We start from the raw sequence: 24,272 nt of genomic DNA on the forward strand, positions 1-24,272 counted from the left end.
CAAAGCAATGTAAGTACACAAGGGTGTTGTACTGTTACCAACATACAAAACAGTATAAAGCTATATAAAAAGGGTGCCATGTTAAAACCAATATACAAAAATAGCATTGTGGTTTTATGTAAGAATTGCGTACAGATTTTAGACTTTACAAATGAAGGCAATTAGCACTGATAACAGAACACATCAAAGCCTTTTAATTGTTTTTTCAAAGTATCATAAGAGAATAATGTATTGATGACCAGTGCGATGTGTTCCAGCCCTGACTGGATTATTTTTTGAAAGATGTTTATTTTTTTAAAGAAAATGGGAGTCTGCTTTCTAAAACTGTTGTCAGCTTCCTGAGATGGCTAACCTCTGTCCTTGATAAATTGGGGAGTTAGAGTAGAGAGCCCTGTGAATAATGCAGGCTAGGTTAAAGATTATGCCTTGATTCAGTAGAGAAGCAGCTTTTGGAGATTTGGTTTGGAAAGATATGGTTACACAATAATGTGGCAGTGGCTACCCTAGCTGCTGTATGTACTGCTGCTTTAAAGGGGGCTTGCTGTAAATGATAACTTCTTACAAGTAGTGAGTTCCTAAAGTGCACCCTTGACAAAATACAGGTATTTGGGATTTGATACCTTACAGGAGCAGACCGGGGTGTGCTAGTAGGTTCAAACTCCTGACCAAGAAGAAGCCTAGATATTTGCTGCATTCAGTAATGAAGTGCTTGCACTTTAGTCCAGAGTATGCATGAGTAAGGTTTGTACCACAGTGGTGCAATTTGGAGGAGAAATTGGAAGATATTTTGCCTTCACTTGGTTAAGTTTCAAGTGGTGTAATGTTATCTAGAACTGAATGTTGGGAAAAGTTTGTGCAACGGTTTTAATGTCCTTGTGGGAGGAGATTTCAGATAGAGTGGAGTGTAAGCATAAAAATGCTCAGTGTGAATATGGTAACTGGTGCAGGAGTGTTTAAGGGAGCAGGCAAGGGCTTTTATACATAGATTAAGGAGGGTGAGAGAAAGAATGCAGTTGAGGTTGCTGAGGAAGTCAAACAGTTATATATGTTGACACCAATTATTGAGGTATGATAACCATCTGAGGACTGATGCCTTCAACTCCTTCCTATCACTAAGAATATCAAGTAGAGGGGGGTGTATTTCTATGTAAAAAGCTACAGACAGATCCAGGAGTCACCCACATCTAGAATGTGAAGTCCACTGTCAACTATTTTTAGAATTGTTGTTTTTGTATAGCAATCTTACCTTAAACAGGAATGAAACTCATTATGTCAATTTCATCTATTAAGGTTTTGAGTTGAGTATCCACACAACTTACCAAGACCTTTGCAAGGATTGGAATGTTTAAAACTGTGTAAATTGCTAGATCTTTATGGAGGGGTTCTATGTTTTTGTTTTAAAAAAGTGAAGATCCTCCTCATTTATGGCAGTTCGGGACTGCGTCTTGTGATGGAGAGGTCTTAATTAGGTTTGTCCAGAAGGGTATAACTGAAGGTCTTTTCTCACTGAAAAATGAGGATGGTATGGGTTTGAAGAAATGAGAGGATTGTTTTGTTTTGGCAATGGTGGTTGGCATGTCTGATTGGGTTATTTCTCCGAAAGAAGACCAGGTAGTTTGTGTTTCTGGATGATGTAATAGACTTCATGGTCTTTGAGGAAGGGCATTAGTGAGCATTCTACATTCTTCCTCTTATCTTCAAAAAGGTGAACTACTTACATTTTTCAATGGTGTAGCCATCTAAAGGAGCTTGTGTGAAATTTGTTATTCTCTTGAATAGCATTTTGGGTGACTGTTTGCTTGGCTAATCTTGATTTGGCTTAAAAAATATGTTGTCTCAATGTCCATCTGTCCTTCTTCAGCTTTGTTGATGCGGTGGGGGAAGGATATTTACACCATAACTACTTGGTACATCCAAGGGGTCTTCCTTTCTTCATTCTAATCTTTTGAATACCAGTGTAATTCATTTTTATTTTTTTCAAAGCTGATGTGCCCATAACTTCTGTCACAATTTCAGATTATTGGTTTGCAAGACTTTTGACTTCTTGGTCTAGTGAGGCAGAACCTAGAGATGAAGCCGTGCTATCAGCTGGGGTGAAAGGAGTAGTGTTATTAAGGTCTCTGAAAAGATGTTTGGGTTTCTTTGGCTGGACATCTCAATACTATCAAGAATCTTGCTATACCTCTGACAATCAGATGGCTTTGGAGATACACTTGCTGATACGATTAGAATGCCCTAAACCTAAACAGAAAGAACATTTCCATTCACCGTTTATAGTATGTATCTAAACAACACTGTAATTGTGATAATGCTGCTTTGTGGAAGAGGCAAGTATAATACTCAAGAATGCACTTTTTATGAAATTATTTAGTTTTCCAAATTTTAACTTGCTAAGGACACATCACAAACTAAAATCTTACCTGTAGTATTAATAACATCTGTATAATCGATGGTGGTACTCTGGCCCGGGGACGCGACAGGTTATCTTCCAGTTTAATATTGAGTGCAATGATGTTCCTGAAGTGCAGCAGAGCCAACTGGCGGACTGATGGCTCTTTGCCCTAGAGGTGGAAAACAACTGCATTAGAACAATGTAATAAGAGTAATCATTATTATACAGCCTCTAAAGATGTGCCATGAAAAGGTTATGTGATCAAAAGACGAGCAATAAAAAAGGTTAACAGTCTTCATGAAACATACAATTTGGGTAACCTCATCAGGGGAGATAGCACTGTTGATGCCTATAAGCCTGCGATTCTTTCTTCTAAAGAAATAATTTCAAATATGCACCTGCCAATGAACCGAGCATACTTCAGTGTTGTTGTAAACCCTGAAATGGACTTCTCTTCTACAGGAATGCTGTTCAAAAGTTTGTCAATACCCACAATGAAATAAGTGTGTGGATGCTCCCAGACATTCCAAGACATTCCCACACTGAAACAACCTCTCGCTGACACTAAAAGATTTTTCCAACCTAAATTACATTTGTTTCTTTTCAATGGTGTACTGTTAATAACATTTGGGAAGGCAAGTATTGCTTCCGGTTGAAGTTATCTAACAGAGCTCAAAGTACAGCTGCACTAATGTCACTGCGATCGGATAAGCTGTACCCAGCCCTCTTGCATCGTGTTGTTTAAACTGAATTGATCAGGTTGAATCCCTCCTTATCTGTCAAGAATTCAAAGAAAACATTTCGAAGAGGCAATCATTTCTACTTCGGATGATCTTCCTAAACTAAATACAGATCCACCTCCAGTCTATAGATGAAAGGCCATCTTGTAATACTGGACTGTAGTCTAGACGTGCTTCTCTTTACCTGAACGGGATAAAAAATCGCCTGCAGCATTGGCAGGACATAGGTGAAGAAGAAGTCCCAGGTTTCCGCCAGGGTGTCTAGCAATTTCTGTCCTGAAAAAAGTGAAAAGATAATACTTAAACTAAAAATAAATCCCAGTAGGAAATATCGCATCCAGATTTTTGGCATGCTACATTTTTGTGCTGAGCATATCAAAACACTGCAATAAAAGACATTTTAATATGGCTGACTGAAAAGAACAAACACAAAGTAAAGCACACTTCAACCAGTGCTGAGTGCCATACCGTCTTTACAAAAGATATGGACGTCCTTGGGATGCACAAAACTACTTGCTTTGAAGTTAGACATTTATGGAGTTCACAAATAATTTGAAGAATCTTCTGGGGAATCTGCGACAATCACATATTACCAGGATTGTTGCAAACATATACATTTAGGCACACAGCTATGTTCAAATACATTTATGCATGCGGAATCAAACCACTAATGTAACACTTTTTTGTTTCTCCACTAGGAAATTACTTTTCCATCTAGAAAAAAACATTTTTATTAAACATAAACCTACATCCATTTTGGGGATGTCCCTCCCGGTTCCAGCATTTACAGCAAATTTACTCCTTCACTTAAGAGGAGAATACCTGCAAAGCGTTTGTGGGTGCTCATCAACTTTGCAAAAAGACCAAAGACCAGGCTTGGTCTATCCACATCCCACCTCATGATCAGGACTGATTCACATGCAAATTCCAACATACTGACAACATTTCCATTTATGCACATTCCATTTATATGGTCAAAGTAGTACTCTTTCTAAAACAGATTTTTCCCCTTGCAAGTGCTGCTACTTGTGCACTCACATTTCTTTTTAGTGCACCTATGACTTTTTGAGTCAGCCCAGGTTAGCAAAATAAAATCTCCTCACTGAAAGATCATTTCAACAGTGGTCGAAAGAAAGTGCCTGTAGTCATCAGATTGTGTAGGTGTGTTCACATTTTTTTATGTGTTCATGTTCAGCTGCCTTTTTTTGATCTGTATGATCCAAAAGACAATTCTAAAATTATTGAAACAAAGGAGAACTGGAATTTGTGGATGCAGTTTTATTACATAGCTATGTGTTCCTTCATGCTTTTCTTTCACTTGTATCACTAATCCTCTTTCTCTTTCTGTCCGTTTCTCCTGTAGGATTCGAGTAATTCTTTTACACTTTCTGATACTATCAGTCTTTTATTCCTCCTCTTTCGGTGTGAGTTTCATTATTTCTCTTTCAAACAGTTTCATTTTTCCTCTTTCATTGTGTGGGTTTATACTTTCCCGATTTCCCTCTGCAAAACATTTGTCGCTGATGGTCTACCTATACTTTCTCTTTCACCTCTTCTGTTCACATCTTCCATTTGTTAATCTTCTGGGTCTCAGTATCACGTTTTCTCTTTTACTTTGATCGTCATTCCCCCTTCTCTCCTGCTCTATCTCAGTCACACGTTTTTCCTCTCTCTAACTTTTTGGGTCTTTCCTTCTGTCTCCTTTGACCCCAATCCTCCGTTCTTCTGTGGTCCTGTGTTCTTTCAAACACCTTCCTCCTCACCAGTCCTGTCTGCCCATTACCCATAGTATTCCGCTTTCCACAATCCCTTAATCTGGATCTCTTACAGCCTTTGACAACTTCTCTTTGGAGGGGATGTCACTGCCCTGGGCTCCGAGAGTGCTGGACTCCACAATAACAAGTATAGTTATAAGTGCACATAGGTGGTGCTGAGGGGCATGGCACAGCTCACCAACCTCTAGTTGTTAGCACGAGCGTAAAGTGTAGAGAAGGGAGGCACTGGCACTGGAACATGCAGCTTCAATGGCAGTAACATCCTCTCCACATCTCCGGTCTATAATTTTGAAGGGATGGTGTCCCTGTTCAGGGCGGCATCCTTCAGGGTCTCATGGGCGTATTGTTGAATGCCACGAAGGGGAGATAGAAGCTGGTTCTGGAAGTGAGCATTCACCGAACACCGACCAGTTGGGCAGAGGCACCTACAATTTCCAAAGGGGCAAGTGCTGGTACTGAGAGTTGCCCGCTGTAGTGGGAGGACAAAGATTTCTTGAATAACTATAAACATTTCTATTATCAGATGTGTGTGGATTTGTTTACAGAGGAAACGTAACCTAACTACAAAGTAAAGCAGGAAAGGTTTAGTTCAAACAGTCAAAACCAAATTAAGCAAAAAAGGAGCATTTGTGTTCCGATATCTCACACGGTAAAGAGGACACGGATTTGCAAAGAGGTCCATTCAGGCTGAGAATCCTTGCTGAGTTCTTCCCTTAGGAAGGACGCGTCGTTGGTGAGTGGTCAGCTGCAGTAAGAGAGAGACTCGCAGTAATCAGACAGCCTGCAGACTTCTACAACAAACATTAATTAACAAAGCCAATAGGCCTGGTCTGTTTTAAGTGAATGGGTTCCTTGTTGTTATGGCACTATGTTGATGTGTGTTGCGTTTTAGATCCAGTATTAGAAAACACACATACAGGCATACTTATGCAGTCTATGCATGTCCCTACACAAACAGAAGCACGCGTATAGTCTCATGGGTAGGCACATACATACACTGTCACACGGAGAGTCACACACATATTCACCTATGGATGCTTGCGCTAGCAGGCACACATGAAATGTCAGACTGAAAAGATCACGCTTTTAAAAGTGCTCTTCAGGTTTGTGGCTCAGACTGTACTGAACTACATATGCTGCCCTTTGTCAGCAAGAAGCTCACTCTCTTTCTGTACTTCTCATTGTATCTTATTGGAGAACTGATATTAGGGCATTCGAAAAGCTGAAGCTGTCTGTAGCCAAACCTAACAAGGAGGGTAAAAGGCATCTCTTCTGGTATGTTCGGGCACCCTCGAGGAAATCCCTAAAGAATATGGTGAAAGCTCCTTTTACAGACGTATACAGCAGCTATATGTCAGGCTAGTACTCACAGAAAAGATGGGGTTTCACCCTTTATGCTGGCATACCATAGCACATTTCTCACTCTATATGTTGCTGTCATCTGGTGAAAACTTAACTTGCAGTCTCTGGTATGGCGATTCAGATGCAACACAAATGTATTTTCTTCCATCACAGGTACAGAGATTCCTGTCTCAAACCTCTCAACACAGCTATATCAGGTCAGACATCAAAACATGCACAGCCATACACAGGATTCATTGCTTCAGATCATCTTTGGAAAACACTTTACAACAAAGGAATGTGACTAAGTGTGTTAGAATAATAACAATAACCACAACAACATAACTAATAGTAACAATAATAATATGGATTTGCTGAGTTTTGCGTTATTGCCGGTAGCAAGTATGTTCTCAGTGTTGAGCATCCAAAGACTGATTAGAATTATTGGTGCCCGAGGCTTTACAATACATGAAGTTGTAGGACATCTTACAGAGTTGCTGTGACCTTTTATCCCACCACCAAGGAAATGCACTTCTGACAAGGATGAGTGCCACTGGCCCTGGTAGCAATGTTTATGTTTACCTAGGATTGAGTCTGGTGCCTGCGCCCAGAGCAAGGTATAGTGTCGGGAGGATATGGTCTGAAACGTGTATGTCTGAGAATTTTGTGATCTGAGCTGTGACCATATATACTTTCATGGCTGCTTTGGGTTGGTGTCTGTGTTATTTGCCACTTTCCCTTTGTTGAGTTGAGTGTAGGAGAGGGAGTTGTGTAGTAGAGTGTATTCCTCTACGATGTTCTCTTGGTCTGCTTAACCTGGGTTGGTGAGGTCACACCAATTGTCCATTTTGGTCTTTTCTACGTCTGAACATGTCCGGTGCTCCTACATTTCCAAGGCAGACGAGATATCTTGGGTAGTTGGTGTTTGACCTTGTCTATGTGATTATCTCAAAATAAGAAAGAAAATGGCATCAGGGAAACTACACCCATGTACGTTTGTTATCCGCAACATGATCAGGGGCAATGGATAAGAAGTTCGGCTCTGATAATGTAGGTTCATGGACAGAACCTCAAGATACACTTATTTTCGGACACAGGCATAAAAATGTCAGTCTGGCAATAAAACTATAGAACAGAGTTTCGAACTATTCCACTTTTGAATGACAATCTTTAAATCTGGACAAAAAATCTCTGCTTCACTTGAGAAATTAAATGTTCTCAAATAAATTTCCAGAACTGAATCATGTTGCTCGTCAGCACCTGTTCCCTTCGAGATTTCAGACCCTTATGCCTGCTGGGTCACAGGTGTGCCAGTCCACGTGGATACTACTGCCCTGGCTTCTAGAGACTTCTCTCCTCCTTCATCCTACACCTTGCTTTGATGGAGCTGTCTGTGAGGATGCCAAGCATCTTCAACTTGGCAATGTAATCACAGTAAGCTCTACACAGAACACTGTTTGCCACTCATTTAGAGATCTTCAAGATGGTGGACAACAGGGAAGCGGAAGTAAAAGACAGGGGAACAGTTTCATCTGCCGGGCTGTGTCTATCTCTTTCAAGGTTTAGTTTTCTTGACACGTGAATTCACATGTAGGCAAGTAAGTGCTTCAGAGAGCCTGCTGGGAATAGGAGTGCAAAACTCTTTGGAGAGTGACGTTGTAACTACAATTCACCAAAAGGGTCCTTCCTGGAGGAAACCCAGAGCAAGAGCAATGAATTGTTTATGTTGTGGTTGATGACTGGCGAGTGCGAAGGAAATGCATTGAGTGCTCCGTGTGCCTAATGTGAGGTGAGACAAGCCGCTAGGGCCCTTCATCTGTTTCCTGAAAGTAACTAGGGTGGCAGCACACAGGCCCCCACGACCGAGATAGGCTGGGAACCTCAGTAAGCTAACAGGGCCCTTCATCATGCGTAGGGAGTATATTGTTGTACATTACTCCTATGTCGCAGTGATGGATTTGGAATCTCGGCAAACCAATAGTATCCTCCATCGTTCCCGAAAGCTGGAAGCACACTGACCCCACACTACAATGATGGGCTTTGGCGGGTCAATACAGCTCTTGATAGGGTTCATGAACGGCGTGGTGGTCAGGGCCCCCTTTTCATTGTCCCCCTTGACAATGGGGTCTGAGACTCAGCAAGTCGATAGCGCCCTGTGCCTGAGGGTCTTCAAAGTCGAGAGCGGGCATGGAAGGTGTGGCACCCCGGTTCCCTTCTGGTTCCCGCTCAGAATTAAAGAGTGATCAGTTTAGAGCCCTCTGCCCCAGTACAATATGTCCCATAGAACAGCGCTATCGGCCACCTCCTTGAGTAGGACGTGTTATCATGGTGCCAGAAGTGAGATATTAGAGGTGCAGTTATCTGCACTACCCTTTGACATGCAGTAGAGGAGGCGGAACACAGCGGTGTGTTTCATTGAAGAGGCAGAACAAAGGTCGAATAAATCCCAAACAACAGCTAAGGGTGTTTTTTATTTTTATTAAAAGAATGTGTACTTCGCTGGCTGTGCTTTTTTTGATCACTCGAGTACACGTCAGCGAGAGCAGGGGAGGTTTGTTCGAGATCTACAATAGCTCTTAGCACACAAATAGCAACTCCTCAGCACGATTTCCAGCCTCCTTGAATAACATGCTGTGTTTCAGCTGAGCGCCATCCTCCGTGGGATGCTCGGAATTTAGCCACGCAGCCGGTGGCCGAACGCCTCCCACCACAAGGAACTCATTTGCATGTCTCACGACGGCAACGGACTGATATGGCTGTCAAACACGAGGCATTCGTTTCCCAAACGAGGGGACAGGGGAGTCTGTTGCTAAATCTTATAAAGACAAAACACAATATGTCCATAAATACTGGGGCATATTTGACCACCAGCCTTTAAAATAGTTCGATCCAGAGAGCACTGTTTGTGTCACAAAATTAATGACAGCTGAAATGTGTCAAAACTATTCACTGCATTTTTAAAAAAAATTCTTGGCAATATGTAATTTGGTGCAAAAGCAGATTTGTGAATTACTTTCTTCTGCAAAACTGCACCTTTCCATTTGTATTGCCTTCAGGTACCACGGAGGGGTTTAACTGGTTCCCAAGACTTTCTTCTGCAAAATACTTGTAGGAGTAGATGATAGCATCACTTAACCACGATTGACTGAATTCTGCTTTCTGTTTTCAGACATGTAGGAGGTGGTGATACAAGTTGGAGAGAGGAACTGGAATAAATTCCTACCTAGATAGCACGCCTTAAACTGCCAAAAGTTTGTAGCTACTTCAAACATGAGCAATTATGAAAAGAAAGTTCGGTAAGAAAGTGGGGTTCTAAAATTAAATGATAAAACAAGCACTGGCAAAACCAATGTGTGTGTGTGTGTGTGTGTGTGCTGGGGGGGGGGGGGGTGTATTTGTGTGTGTGACTAATAACGTGTCTCCGTGTGACTGAAAAACGCAAAAGTTTAATATGAAGTTCTACTTAGTTTTGGCTGAAAACCTCAACATACATTTTTTAAAAATGTGTACGTATTCTACAACCAAATTCACTGAAAAAAAATCGAGTGAAGTTGTCACAATGAAACAAGAAACAAATTAAATTTGTCACCTACGGCTAGCTAAACTAACCTCAACTCACACCCTTATCATGTATTTCTTATGCCCCTTACATATGACATAACTGATATCATCCATGATAGTGTTGTTTGGACAGAACCATAAAAAAGGGGGCGTATGTCCATATGCAGCAGGAGTTGACACAGTGGAGAAATATAGCGGGAGACAATTGGAACTTCCCCAACATGAGCCTAGAGGTCAAGATTGACTCACTTCTACCTTATGCCCTTTTTGCTTTCATTTTTCCACCAGGGTGCATTGCCCATAATATTGAGGTATGGCACATGCATTATATATTTTACATGCGAATGCCACCCCCTCCAACCACCAGGCCTTTGTTTTGGCCCATGCTTGACATACATTGGCATGAAGAACCCATATTAGATGAGTTTTTGTAATGGAATGATTCATTCAGCTTAATTAAATGGCGCCAATGTTATTAGCAAAACAAAAAATGCCGGTTTAATGGAAAGCCTGACCTAACCATAACTACACAATCACTTACCACCTGTATAATATATATTATACATGCAGATACTCACAGTGTAATATTTTATTTATTAGCATTGATGATTGTGGGGTGGGGCCATGATTCATGAGAGGTGAAGCTTGAAGTGAATCATATTACCCCTCCCTTCTTTCAGCAATAGTAATGAACAGCTTAGTATAGTCTGCGCATCAGCATTTATGGTTTATACCACCACATTTTTTCACATGTAATCGTTTTAACAAAATGTATTTAACCAAAACCAGGCTGCATTTCTGAAACAATGTAAAAGTCACACTGAATAGATATTCTGACTATTAGGAGAGTTGTTTCTCTGCCCAATTAAATTTTGCAAGCAATCTGTGAGGCAGTAAGAAATGTTTTTCTCATGTCACGTTTGATGTGCGTTTATCAGTACAGTTTATCTAACAAACACATTTTACTTGCCACTTTGTAGCTGTTTTTTGAGATAATAAAGGTAAAAAATAATTGTATATTTTGACAGTTGGGCTCATGAGAGTCGGACCACCAGTTTAAAAACAAAGCGTTCTGATTGTCTAGGAAGCTTTATTTCCCTCGTGTCACCACGCTCCCACAGTAGTAGGACTCCCACAAGAACGAACGCTCTGAGTGGTTGACAGCAACATGAGATAAAATGTTGCCAGGCAGCCATTAAAAGACTGGGAGGTAGACCTCTATCCTATAGTAATAAAAAAAAGGATAAATGGGGGACATGGGGACTAAGAGGGAAACCCCGGGGCAAAAAAGGAAAAACAAAACCCCAGCAAAAATGGATTGATTCTCTGATAGTCTTGTGGGATCGAAAAAAATGGCGGCCAGGCCGCATTTAAATACTTTATGCCCCGAGAAGCCATCCCTTGGGGCTGCTTTGCCCCCGAGCTTCTAAAGGCATCACGGAGCCCACCGCAGGTCCGAAAACTGTTTGTGTGGGGGTTGGAGGGATGCACGCCAGTGTCCTCGAGGAGCCCATCCCTGGGGTCTACATAACTTTGTATGGGGAGGAGGGGCAGTACAGCCCCCTTCCCTGAGGTTCAGGAGGCACCACACCATCAGCAGGACTGAAATTTTGTCAAATTGAGATGGAGGCCCTCATCCTTGAGCCTCTAAACGCCCCAAGGAGCCTACCCTTAGAGTCACTAATTCACAAAATGAATGGTAGGCTGTGCGGGCCACCTCCCGGAGCCTGAAAAGGCCCTGTGGAGCCCACTCTGGGCCAATTCCTTTAAGGGAGAGGGGCTGCAAAGCCTCCACCTCCCTGGGGCATTAAGGGCCCCAGGGACCCAACGGGGTATGGCTTCAAAGCTATGTCCTGGGGAGCCCATCCCATCCCATCAAAATAGCGGTTTCCCTGTCCGATGCAAACCTGTTTGTTTTTTATTGCTTGGGCCATTTTTAAATCTCCAACCAAGTGGGAGCAAACAACAAGTCCGCTCCCAGCTGGCAGGAGCTTCAAAATTATTCCCACCCACCTGGAGAGGACTTTGGATCCGTTACGAAGTGATGCAGCAGGGAAACAGATCTAAATATTGCTCCCGCCCAGAGCTATACTTGCTCCCTCCCGATGCGAGGAGCCAGCTGGGGCCGCAAGGGACTTGGGATTCCCCCACGGCCTTCAATTACAGTATGGCACCAGGGCAACCACCCATAATGGTGCTAGGCTCCAGGGGATGAGGTCACCGGGGCCAAAATCAGCCCAGCCCCCTAACCATAAGAATTGTTACAGACCCTGGGGCATGGGCTCCCTGGGACCAAAATTGGCCAATGGAGGGGGACAGCATACCCCCCTCCCCAAACAAGCATGCTGGGCCCTGGGGGATGGGATTTTCGGGTCTGAAATTGGCCTAGGGTGGGGGTTTGGGTGCAAACCTCCCTCCCACTTCAAAATTCACCAGGCCCTAGGGCCCAAATCAGCCCTGGGAGTGGGGCCGTGTGCCCCCTCCCCCTGAAAAGTGCACCAGGCCTGGGGGGATGGGAGATTGAGTCCCAGTGCTTAAAAAAAAACAGCTGATGGAGGGGGAAGGGGGGCTGTGTGCCACTACCCCATAAAATCAACCCAGACCGCAGAAAGTCACTGAACAGGCCAAAGGTTTAAGTAACATATTAGTAAGGTGTGGCAAAAAGTTTTTTTTTCTCTAAATACTTCAGAAATTCACTGGAAAAAAAACAAAGGCTAAATTAACATTAAAGTAATGCTGTAGTTAGGTAAATATGTCAGTGATAACATTAACGTTTTAAACTGGAAAAAACACATAAATTCACAAGTTATAGCTAGCAGCACTAATTATAACTTGTGCCACCACCATGCAGTGCTTCTGACTTCATATATGACATTACTCATGAAAATATAACCCCAGTTTCCTAGTGTTCTTGAATACACCGGTTCATGATGAAAGAGGGTTTGGAGTTCCATTAATTATCCCTGTGATGCTTCACAGTACCGATCGTTACCTAGGCTGCACATCACAAATAATGCTCAGTGGGTGTCGGGGTGGTTGGGTCTCCCCGGCTTTCTGTCTCATTTCTATAGTGATACCACACTGCTTGAGACAAAGTTGAACATTTTAGATTAATAATGACCTAATTAATTCTATAAAGTGCCTTGACATTAACAGAAAAAGTGCATAAAGTAAAAACGCAGGAAAATGTGCTTTTCTTAAACGTGCAGAGCAAAACGTGCAGCCTATTATTTTGCAGAAAGCTCCCATTTCTAATGTATTTTCACAACTTGGCCTCATTTTTATTCCCTTTCCTTTAAAATGAACGCCTTTTAGAAAAGCTGATCTGATACTAGTATTTGACTGCAGAATTTGCCATTGATATGGAATGTGCTGTTTGAAGAAAATGTATTGCTTTCCTTCCTCACACCATATGATTTCATCGTATTACACAAAGCCATCTGCTATGTGTTCATAATGAATACAATATTGGTGGAGATGAGGCTTGCTGAAAATTCTATTCACGTGATCTAACCAGGACATCGCAGATAGAACATGTTTCATTACACTAGACTAGTCCTTTGTGCACACAATGGGACACCGAAGAGCTAACAGAATAGGCTTGTAAAAGATCTCATGAGAACCTTTCCCAGTGTAAAAACTGTATAAAGTTCTGGAAACTTTCAGGATGCTTCTTGTCGACTTGCGTGTTTACTGTGGGAATCGGGAGGAGAGACCATCGAGAGATCCTTCTCATTGGCTTGAGAAGACCTAAACGACTGGAGCCGCAACTTATGTCCTGTACTTTCTGTATAGTACGTGTTCCTAGCTAGAGAATTAATGCATTCGAATCACACCCACCCTGCCATATCCTTTAGCACTTGTCTGTGTTATTTCTGCCCGAATTGCTGTAAGATACTGCTAACAATTATTTTCCCCTTTCCCTGATCTTTTGTTGGGAGACCTTCTCTTTATGCTGATCCTTGCTACTGCTGTGATAATGTCCTTTAACCTGATTTAATAGATGCTACTGCAACTGTCGGGGAACTCAGTTGAGTTTTCCAGAACTGCTCTTCGTGGAGAGTTGGTTTCTTTGTAGCTACTAGTATGATGCTTCAAAATCTTGCTCTTTTCCTTCTTTATGGGCTCTTGTTAGACTAGGTCAGGTCCTTTGGATTAAGATAGGAAGGACTTCCTTTATGGAACACGCAGTTATTTTTATGCTGTTTCTAACAAAACTTTTCTTGATATTTCTGTAACCAGATTTATCTACCATGAATAAAAAAGACAAAAACTATTACTAATCTCTAGATCACAAATAAAGCTTTGAAAACTTACAAACCCTCTCATCATTGATCGAACATTAAGATTCTGAAAAATGATTATTGTTTTGAATATGTATTTGATTTTTGCTCCATTATAAAATGGCAGCAAAGATCCACTGACCTGGAGACCAAGTTGGCGTAAAGTTGGAGATCTCTGTCATATGGGTTGAACTGATTGTAAATTTACCATCATTTACGTACTATCACTTGCAATGAATCTGATTTTGTTGTTCCTGTTTGACGAGCGATTTTTTTTTTTTTTTTTTTTTACACAGGAGAATGCAGAAATCGTTTTCTGAATTGAATTCGTAACTAAGGTTATCTTCATTACAGAAGGTGATTCCTGTGCCCTAGAAAGTACAACTCTTTATTTTGACAGCACATCGTAGCTTCTTTGGGTGAATACAAAGGCCTTTCACAAGAAAGGGGCACTAAGCTTGTTGTATCCTTAACAGCAGACCCCCTCACCCCAGTGACAAGACATTGAGTTCACCCTCACATTTTCTTGTGGAAATTGCATACTGAGGGTTTGGAAAGCTACTCAGAGGAGAAGTATTTATTTGCCACTCGTATTACAGACAAGCAGACCCTCCGGTTGCCCTTCTGACCCTTGTCCACCACACATCTTCAAGAACATTCTTTTATCTACTTCTGCTGCCACAGCTGTAAGAAGAATCATCAACAATTCTTTAACTACAGGAACTTTTCCTGTAGACCTGAAAAAGGCATACATATGACCATTATTAAAGAAAACAAACCTAGACCCACAAGAACCCAACAACTACAGACCAATCAAAAATGGACCTTTCCTGGGCAACTGATAGAAAGAGCACCATTCGCCCAGATGTCACAATTCATTGAAGACAATTCTATACTTTCAGACTTCCAAACTGGATTCCGCCCAGGAAGAGGCACTGAATCAGCACTCATAGCAATCTGGGATGATCCTAAAAACACAGTCGACCGCAATGAAGTTGCTGCACTACTTCTCTTGGACCTCTTGGCTGCCTTTGATACGGCTGACCATGACACCCTAATTCAAAGACTCCATGAAGCCGGCATAGAAGGCACTGCTCTCAACTGGATTACATCCTACCTTCAAAAAAGAACTAACATCATCTATTCGCCCCCCTTCTTGTCCAAACCCTACCTCACAAAAGCAAGGGTCGCCCAAGGATCAATCATCTCACCTTTGCTTTTCAACATCTACATGATATCATTACCAGAACTGATCAATGATTTTCATCTCACATGCTTCAACTATGCAGATGACGCACAAATACTACTTAAATTAGAATGCCCCAAAAACATTGAAAACTCAGAAATCTTCAGTTGCCTCAGAGCCGTTGATCAGTGGATGACTTGGAGCCATCTCAAACTAAATGCCTCCAAAACAGAAATACTCATATGTGGTGACTGGAAAAATGATGTCCCACTGTGTGCCTGGCCTGATGATCTCGGACCACCTCCTCAATTATCCAAGGAAGTTAAAAACCTTGGAATCATCATGGACTCCAAGTTAACTATGAATGCCCATGTGGACAAATTAGCACCTTGAAAACTCTACGATGCATCTTCCCCCACCTCGGATTTCCACACACGGTGTAAGCTACTATCTCGCTTGTACTATCCAAACTGGATTATGCCAATGGCCTCTACCATGGATCATCTTTATTATGAAAAAACTACAATGTATTCAGAACTCTGCAGACAGGCTACTATTATATGTAAAGCCACAAGCCCACATCTCCCCTGCCTTGAGAGCACTACACTGGTTACCCATTGCCAGAAGATGCATCTTCAAGCTGCTTTGTATCACCCGCAAATCTGTACATGGAACAGGACTGCTTTTTATCAGAAAAAAAATAACCAAATACATTCAACAAAGAAACCTCCACTCAGAATTGGCACCCCCCCACCCCCCTTAGAACACCACCATACAACAAAAAGACTATAGGTGGTACATCCTTCTTCCATTCAAGCAGCCAAACTATGGAATTCATTACCCCCAACTATAAGAGCTACAGGTAACTATCTTGTCTTCAGAAAACTACTCAAGAGTTGGCTCTTTCCTTCATAACCACCATATTCAAACAGCTATGGACTGCATTGATAAATGTTTTTTATCCGATTATGTGTATTTTCTAGTTATATATAGTTTTTAGAAAATATGTATCCCTACTATGTCATAACAATAAACTACACACATACTCTTTAAACCTGTTTAACTAATATATATTTACTCATGGTTTAAATATGTATATTTATGTACATATGTGTGCATATGTATGTGTATTCATGTGTGTATGTATGTGTGTGTGTGTATATATATTTATATATATACATATATATGTGGGTATGTTATTCTATGCTTAACATGTTCATAGGTTATTGCATAACTCCTAGATAAGTTGGTTTACTAAATTAATATGAATCCCTGCTCTCATTTTATATCACACTTTGTCTACCCATCACCATCTGTCATGTCTCTATCAATCTATACTTCTACTTTCATCTCCTAAATAACCCTGCCTAAGCCCTTCTTCCACATCTAACTCACCCAAACCTCACTTAACTACCATTATCTCCCAAACAACCCTACTATATTCTCCCTGACTTATCTCACCCTGCTACTATTATCTCCCTAACCCTTTCCACAGACTATTTCCTCCTCCATCCCCCCTTTACTCATCCCAAGGCTAAATCCTATTACCATAAACTTCAAATTAACACTTTGGCTTCTTCCCTCCTCCACCCCTCAATTACTCCAGTCAACCTAACTAACAAACTCACATATCCGCGGCTCAAATGAACTCATAATAATTCTAAAACTTTACACATACTTCCCTATACTAATCCACCACTAATTCCTTTTGGGTTCCGGAGTAGCGTGCTACTCGCCAAAAAGCGATCTGACGCCTTGTCAGGGGTAGTAAGCGCTATATAAATACTATTACAATACAATACAATGCGTTCTGACACATCACAGTAATAGGATACTTGCTGTTTTGCATTAAAACATAAGCTGTTTTGATAGGTGTTTAATATGTGATTCCTTAAATATTTAGAGTGCTTCTATTGTAAATTGTATGTACATAGTGCTTACTAGCCCTAGTGAGGAGCTGTAGAGTTCTGCAGTGAATAGCACATAACTACGGATCCCAGGGCTTGAAAATTGTAAGAATATGTGCTTTCTTTTCCTAGTAGGATCAGTTGAGTTAAGGTAAGATTTGTGCTCCGGAGATCTTGGGCATGTTCTCTACTGTTATGAATATGGTTAGATTAATTGAAGTTGATAAATAAAGGGTAGGATGCGGGATGTTACTGGGAGTTGTAGACATGTCTCCAGCAGCTGTTCTACCATCTCCATTGGGAACAATGCTTCCTGGAACCAAGAGCTTGTGTGTAGGCTGCTGAAATTCCCAGTGCACTGGGCTATTGACACTCACTAAACTTAGTGTACCGGTGAGAGCTAATTCTATGTTTATTCATTGTAAGCTGTTTCTAAGGGCTTTGTATTCTGTAGTTCTCTCCACCTACCTCCCCCGCAATGCGTGAGCCTGCACTACTAATATTTTGTGAAACTTTTGGGGCCTATCGCCCCCTTTTGCAAAATGTGTTATTTCTGACCCACGCACATTTCAAAAGTCATGAATCTGTTCTAAACATGAGCATGTTGGGCAGTCTCTGGCCTAGTGCAGTTATGCTGCTAGCTGCCTTTCAAGGGCCACTAACAGTATGTTTTGCATCTTTCGATTGAAAGACACACCCATTCCTTAAATGTACCCATAAAGAGGACCCCTACAACTTAAAAGGTTGCGTTTCTAGGACCCTCGTGGTTGCAAGCCGTTTCAGATAATTGACAAACGCTCATTTCTGTTGAATATACATTTGATACCTTTCAAACAATTTATTTGTGGCATACTTTACTTATTTCAGAGACTTGAAGCCAGAGAACATATTGCTCGACTCTCTGGACCACATCATCTTGACTGACCTTGGACTCTGCAAATAAAGCATTGAACAGTACAGCACAACATCCACCTTCTGCGGCTCACCAGAAGTGAGAAAAGATGGTGTTTCACTTTATTGATATCACGGGGCCACTGGCAAGCTTGCAAAGCAGTCAAAATACTACACTCGGTTAATGCTCTGGTGCAGAGATCTGTTGAGGGCAGGTCACAGGTTTACCATGATTTCAGCGTTTCTGCAGTTGGCGTACTGCCATGGTGTATTCCGGGGTGCCCAGCGTAGTTCAAGCAGGTCCGCAGCAATGCCAGGTGTTCAATATATGAACTAAATTATGTTAATTGATATATTCTGTGCCAGTTCTTTGTTTAACACCTTGTGTAAACATGTTTAATGACTTTGCAAGGGTATCAAGTTCAAATGTCCTAAGCATTGTATTAATCAATTAAGCACCATGATGCTGGAGACTGATGTGTCCGTTTTCAATTGTTTTGCAAAATTTTGTTTTTCTTATTTTTCTGACAATGGGTAAGCCAACTTTTAGTCGCTTGACTAACGACCTGTGATCTCTTTCTACAGTACCTTGCCCCGGAAATTCTCCACAAGCAGCCCTATGATCGGACAGTCGACTGGTGGTGCCTTGGAGCTGTGCTCTAGGAAATGCTTATGGCCTGGTAAGTTGCACTTCCTCAGGACTTAGACCGTCTGTTGCCAATGGGCTTGTGTCAAGCACAGATTTCAGTGTACAGAGTTGCGCACCAGCTGTTTCTCTTTTTGATTTTCCATAATATTATATACATTTTAAATTATACAGTTTACTGTTATTCTTTTCTTTTTTATATTAAAATTCACAAAGTTTATAAAACAAAAAAAAAATGTATTTTTTATTTTACGGACACCCATATGTTTCAATTTGTTTGATTATGTCTCTTTCAAGATTTTGTTTTTTGAAATACATGTCTTCGAATGGTCGTATTAGGCACTATATTAAGTACTTTACACACAACTTATTTTTAAGTGCTTCACTATTATTTCATAAACGCAGGTTAACTGGTTTTTCCAGTTGACACATGGTGGCAACGGATGTGTTAATAGTGTTGTTGAGCACCCCTTCTTCATAACTTTGCCATCAAATTTGTTTCCTGGATGTGCGGCCAGCCTATAGTCATTGTTGACATATTTCTCTTTCTACACATTTCAACTACACAACACAATTCCACAACACACCACATACCTCCAATACACACCATAGGTTTCAACAAAATACCACAACATTTAACTACACACCACATAATTCAAATCCACAACATGCTACTCCACAACATACTATACCATTCCAAATAATTAACTCCATAACAGACAAGATCACTCTACATAATCCCACTAACAGTTAATATCATCTGGTTACTATCCACGTAATTCCACAGCACACCATGCACATATTTGCACTCCACAACTCAACACATAATGCCACACCACACAGATCCACAACAAACAATTCCAATACAACCCATCTCTACATCGCACTTCCACCAACCTTGTCATCTCCCACCACACACCCACTGCCTGTCTCATCTCTCTCTCACACACTCCCACTACCCCCTCTCAACTTGCAATCCCACTGCCCCCTCATCCCTCCCTCACACTCCTTGTCTCTTCTCTATACTGCCTGCTCACACATGCGGTCTTCCTATACCTCCTAGGGCTGTGCGCTGGTCCACCTCTTGCCTCCCCGTGTCCTCCTCGCTCTTCCCTCTCTCTCTCACACCTCTCACATGCATTCTTCCTGACTGTCATGTTGGTTCACTTCAGGTCTTCGAACATAGTTTCTTTCCTGTGTCTTTTCAAAATTTCGTTCCGTCAAACCCACGCTCTCCCCCTATTCTTGGGTTGTCTTCTGCATACACAGGCAAACTCTCTTTATACGTCTGTGGTCTGCTCTCCCCTTCTTGCTCTCTTTCTCACACACTCTTTCTGCTCCTCTGCCTGGAGTTCATTCACTACTTCATGCACAAACGGCCTACCTCTCTCTATCTTCCTTTCTATCTATTATATGCAGCTCTCACCCCCATCTATTCACCATGCCACATAATTCCACTACACAAATACACTACACAATTACACAACTAACAATTCCAATTAAACCCACATAATTCCACTCCAAACCACATACATCCACTCCACTCCAAACCAAAACACATGACATTGGCATTTACAACGCCAAAGCAAATGTGGGACAGATTCCATTGCAAATGATTGTTCTCCTTCTAGTTTCCACTACTGCCTTTCTCTTTCCTATTCTGGGCAAGTCAAATGATGAAAAATGAGATCTAGTGCTCATTACCTCTAACCACACCACTAATTAAGGACTAATTGCATTCCAATTATTCATTTAGAACTCTAATCTAAAACTTCCACATCATACCACCCGAATCTCCATTTGCATGCACAATGTAGACAATATCTGGATGCAGACAGCCACCTACTTAGAAAGTAACTAATAACAATTTCGGCAAAACTTGTCTGAATAATTGAAGATCACAGTGCCAACTGGCAGCCTTGTCTGTGCACAGAGGAAGACGTGTGGTTAGTCATCAGAGCAGACTTCCCTTTTCATTACATGAACATGTTGTGTTGGCTCGGGAAAAAGGAGACCCTCCACCCCCAAAAGACAAAATATACACTATTTTGGTAGAACATACAAAAAAGAGGGAATTAGTGGTTTGGAAGTTGTTCCCTCACAAATGTATTTCATCTTAGGCGAGAATTTTGTAGCATAACATGAAATTCGTGTAATCCAGTAGTATAAATATGTTTCAAGAAAGGTGTAGCGTGGCGGTAATATCTGTACAATGTTACAAAACTATTTTGTTTCACTTTGAGGCCAGTTGGCATGTGCAGGAAATAATCCCAATGTGGCAAATTCTTAGACGGCCCATAAATTATGTTTCCAGTTTTTTGCTTGTTTTTTAGTTAACATTTTTGGCCACTGTGAATATGTAGGTACTGCAGGTGAATTCTTGTGCAGCTAGAAATTCAGCAAATGTACTCAAATCTCCTGTAAATTAGAATTTGCAATGAAATCTTAAACTTTGAACGTGCTTTTTTGCCGCCTGAAATTTGAACCTTAATATTACTTCACATAATCATAACAAATCAAGTGTCTTTCTGAAAACATTTGGAAAATTAAACAGAGTCAATAAAAACAATACCGCACGTTTTAAGTTGTTGATACAATGGTTTGCACAAAGTGCAAATGGATTAATGATTTGCTAAACCATGCACCACACTATCCACAGTTGTTCCACACATTGCCTCGCTCCCCCAAAATATTAACTTCTCAATTAATTCGATTTTCATTTTATTTAGCGTTTTTGTTCCATGCTCAACATGTTGTCCTATTACGACCTTGGGAAGTGTCAGGATCCTTAAATCTGTGTTTTACCAGTCCCACATGGATATCTCTAGTTCTTGTATTCATGTGATCAACTCTAAGCCAATTGGACGAAGTTAGCCAATGTAAAATATCAACATAAAGGAACACAGTTGGGGTTAGGCAGACTACAGTAGTGTGTATGTAAAGGATCATCTGATTTGCCAAGTCCAAATCAGACTTGGCAAGTGCTTGTCTGAAGAGTGCAGTCTTCAAGTGTGTCCCGATTCTCTAATAGCTTCTTTGCACTTTAATTGAAAGCTGCGCTCCATATGTTTTGACTGCCATTTCACCTTCTTGTCCACGGTCATCAGGTGCCTCAATAAAATGCCCTAGATGAATAGGATTTACTGATGTTTGGTATTCTCTTAATTTCCACAAGCGTTTTCTTATAGAATTCAGACACAATACATGCCTTGCAGTAATCAACACTAGACGGCTTGGATCCTTCACTAAGCTAACCGAGTGGTACAACTGAAGTAGAGAGATCTTTCATGATGTTTAGATGTTAGATTTCTGACACCACCTGATTCATTTGAGGGGCTATGAATATCTCAGAATCAAAAAGAAACCCCAGGCTCTTCATTGATTGGGATGCAGTACCCAGTAAGTCAAAGTAGATATAGGACCTCTCTACATATATGAGGACAATGTCTGTCCCTGACCGGATGAAAAGTATGCTTAATATTCCAACTTCGTTTTCAGTCACAGATGTAGGTGAGAGTCTTCCATGTCTATCTGGAACCAAGACTGGTGCTGTTTTATGAAACGAACCAAGGGCTGCGTGTCTGCATTTAACAGTGGAAGGGTGATGAAAGATCCATGCGGTACCCTCACAAGCCATTACTTTAAGCATTTGGTCTACTGGCTAAACTTCATGTCAAAAACTTATGTTAATTGCAGATCTATACTGGAGAACACATTAAATTTTTAAGAAATTTCACGCTTATGCCCATTATTCACCCTAGAGTGCAAACATCATCAACACTCTGGACAATTTGTCCAGGAAATGTAGTGTCTAGTGTTTGTTTTGAATTGGTCTTTTGTTTGATTTCTGCATATAAACATTTTTTCTGCCAACATCAGCACTGAACATGTTTTGCACAACTGTAATAATTTTTGGTGTACTTTGCTGAGAATTAAAGCAAACTATTTTATACTTCTGAGAGGCTTTGCATGTCACTACCCCCTAGTGAAAATTGCTTAGATATAGGGACTATGTAAAGTGACGTTTCTGAATTCAATGTTAAATTGTCTTTCATGTATACTTCACAATGCACTATTGCTGCTTACATATACTAAATATCCGGAATGCCTATCTGTCTATACAGGAGGTCCTGTTCTTTTTTGAAGATTCTGGAATGCTGCCTCAACATCCTTTACTGAAATCACTGATTTTGGATACAAAAAGATTCTGTTACAGTACTCTAGCAGATAGGTTATGAGGAAAGCAGGTTACGAAAGAAAACAGACAAAGAAAGCAGAATAATATAAAAGTTGCATATATAGTTATAAATAGAGAAAATACTAGGAGGATGGTTTAAACTAGGTGAAAAAGAAATACAGAAAGTTTGAACTATTTTCTGAATCCTGTCTCTTTCAACCTCTGGCCAGGCATTCAAAAAGGTTTTTAAAAATGTAATTTCAACTGCTGAATAATGTGCAAGGAGTAGGATAAGAACTCTGAATAAACACCCTATGCCATGATGTTATCAATACAAGACTTACTACCATGCTAAGCTCAGTGTTAGCTCGACTACGATCACTACTAAGATCACATTTTGGAGGTAGCAAAGGGACATGGTGTTGTAGGCGACATGCTCTGCTTGGCTGAGGCAAAGCCCTAGCCAGGCAGAACCTACCACTCCCGTCAGGAGTGGGTCATTACACTCACTCTATACCCTGTGCTCACCCTTGTGTAGCGTGGCACAGAGCAGTCAGGCCTATCACAGAGGCAACGTGTAAAGCTTTGGCACAGTACGACCACACAATAAGTACACTGATTGTCACAAACGAGACTTCACATGATGTGTATGTAAATAAAGTTTATATTCAACACACCCATGAATTAACGCCATATGAACATCATGTAAATCTTTGCATAAATCACATTCAGAAATATCACTAATAGTACCAGGCCCAACAGTGTTAATACGAAATCAACAGTCTGTATACGTGCAAAAAATAATATTTTCCCTCCCTGTACCCATATGCAGTACTACCACGTTGGCAGTACACGACCCACCCCAACGATCACCCCAATTCAATGTAAAACAGTTGTAGGATGCATCCCGCTTCCCATCGATAGCAGCTACGTATACATACAGAAACTTTAGCACTTTTGAAAGAACTCCACAGCCTAGGCTACACCAGTAAACGGCAATGTCAATAACGATAATAAACAACATACACAGAAATGTTGCAACACAGTGAAGTGAAGCCCTGACACTCACTACCACACACTCAGTGCAGAGCAGTGCCAGGGATGTAAGCCACGCTCGCCTACATGCACTAGCAGACACTCACTCCAGCATCCTATTGCTATGCTCTGACAAACGGCAGGTGAGGTGTAAATGAGCCCTTAGACCCCTCCTTGGATCCAAACCTTCCTCTACCCACCAACCAATTCCTGCTCCCCTCAGAGTTAGAAATGAAGCAACCTTTCCGCGGAGACCAGACCACTCGCAGCAAGTGGTTACACTTGGTCAAGATCCCAGGGCAAGGGTACGGGAAAGAAGGAGCGAATGTCTGATCAGG

At 41.2% G+C, this 24,272-nt stretch overlaps 1 protein-coding gene across 3 annotated transcripts in view; it reads right to left on the bottom strand.

Annotated features, from left to right (window-relative positions):
- PRR5 (proline rich 5) overlaps positions 1-24,272 on the bottom strand; it is a 500,142-nt gene that overhangs the window by 89,056 nt on the left and 386,814 nt on the right. For all 3 annotated transcript variants that reach the window (XM_069228276.1, XM_069228277.1, XM_069228275.1), the window contains 2 exons: positions 3,317-3,408; positions 2,421-2,561 (listed from right to left, as the gene is read on the bottom strand). In XM_069228276.1, coding sequence (XP_069084377.1) covers positions 2,421-2,561; positions 3,317-3,408 — 233 coding nt within the window. The remainder of the gene's footprint in view (positions 1-2,420; positions 2,562-3,316; positions 3,409-24,272) is intronic.

Source organism: Pleurodeles waltl, chromosome 4_1 (genome assembly GCF_031143425.1).
Source record: "Pleurodeles waltl isolate 20211129_DDA chromosome 4_1, aPleWal1.hap1.20221129, whole genome shotgun sequence".
Taxonomy (NCBI): Eukaryota; Metazoa; Chordata; class Amphibia; order Caudata; family Salamandridae; genus Pleurodeles; species Pleurodeles waltl.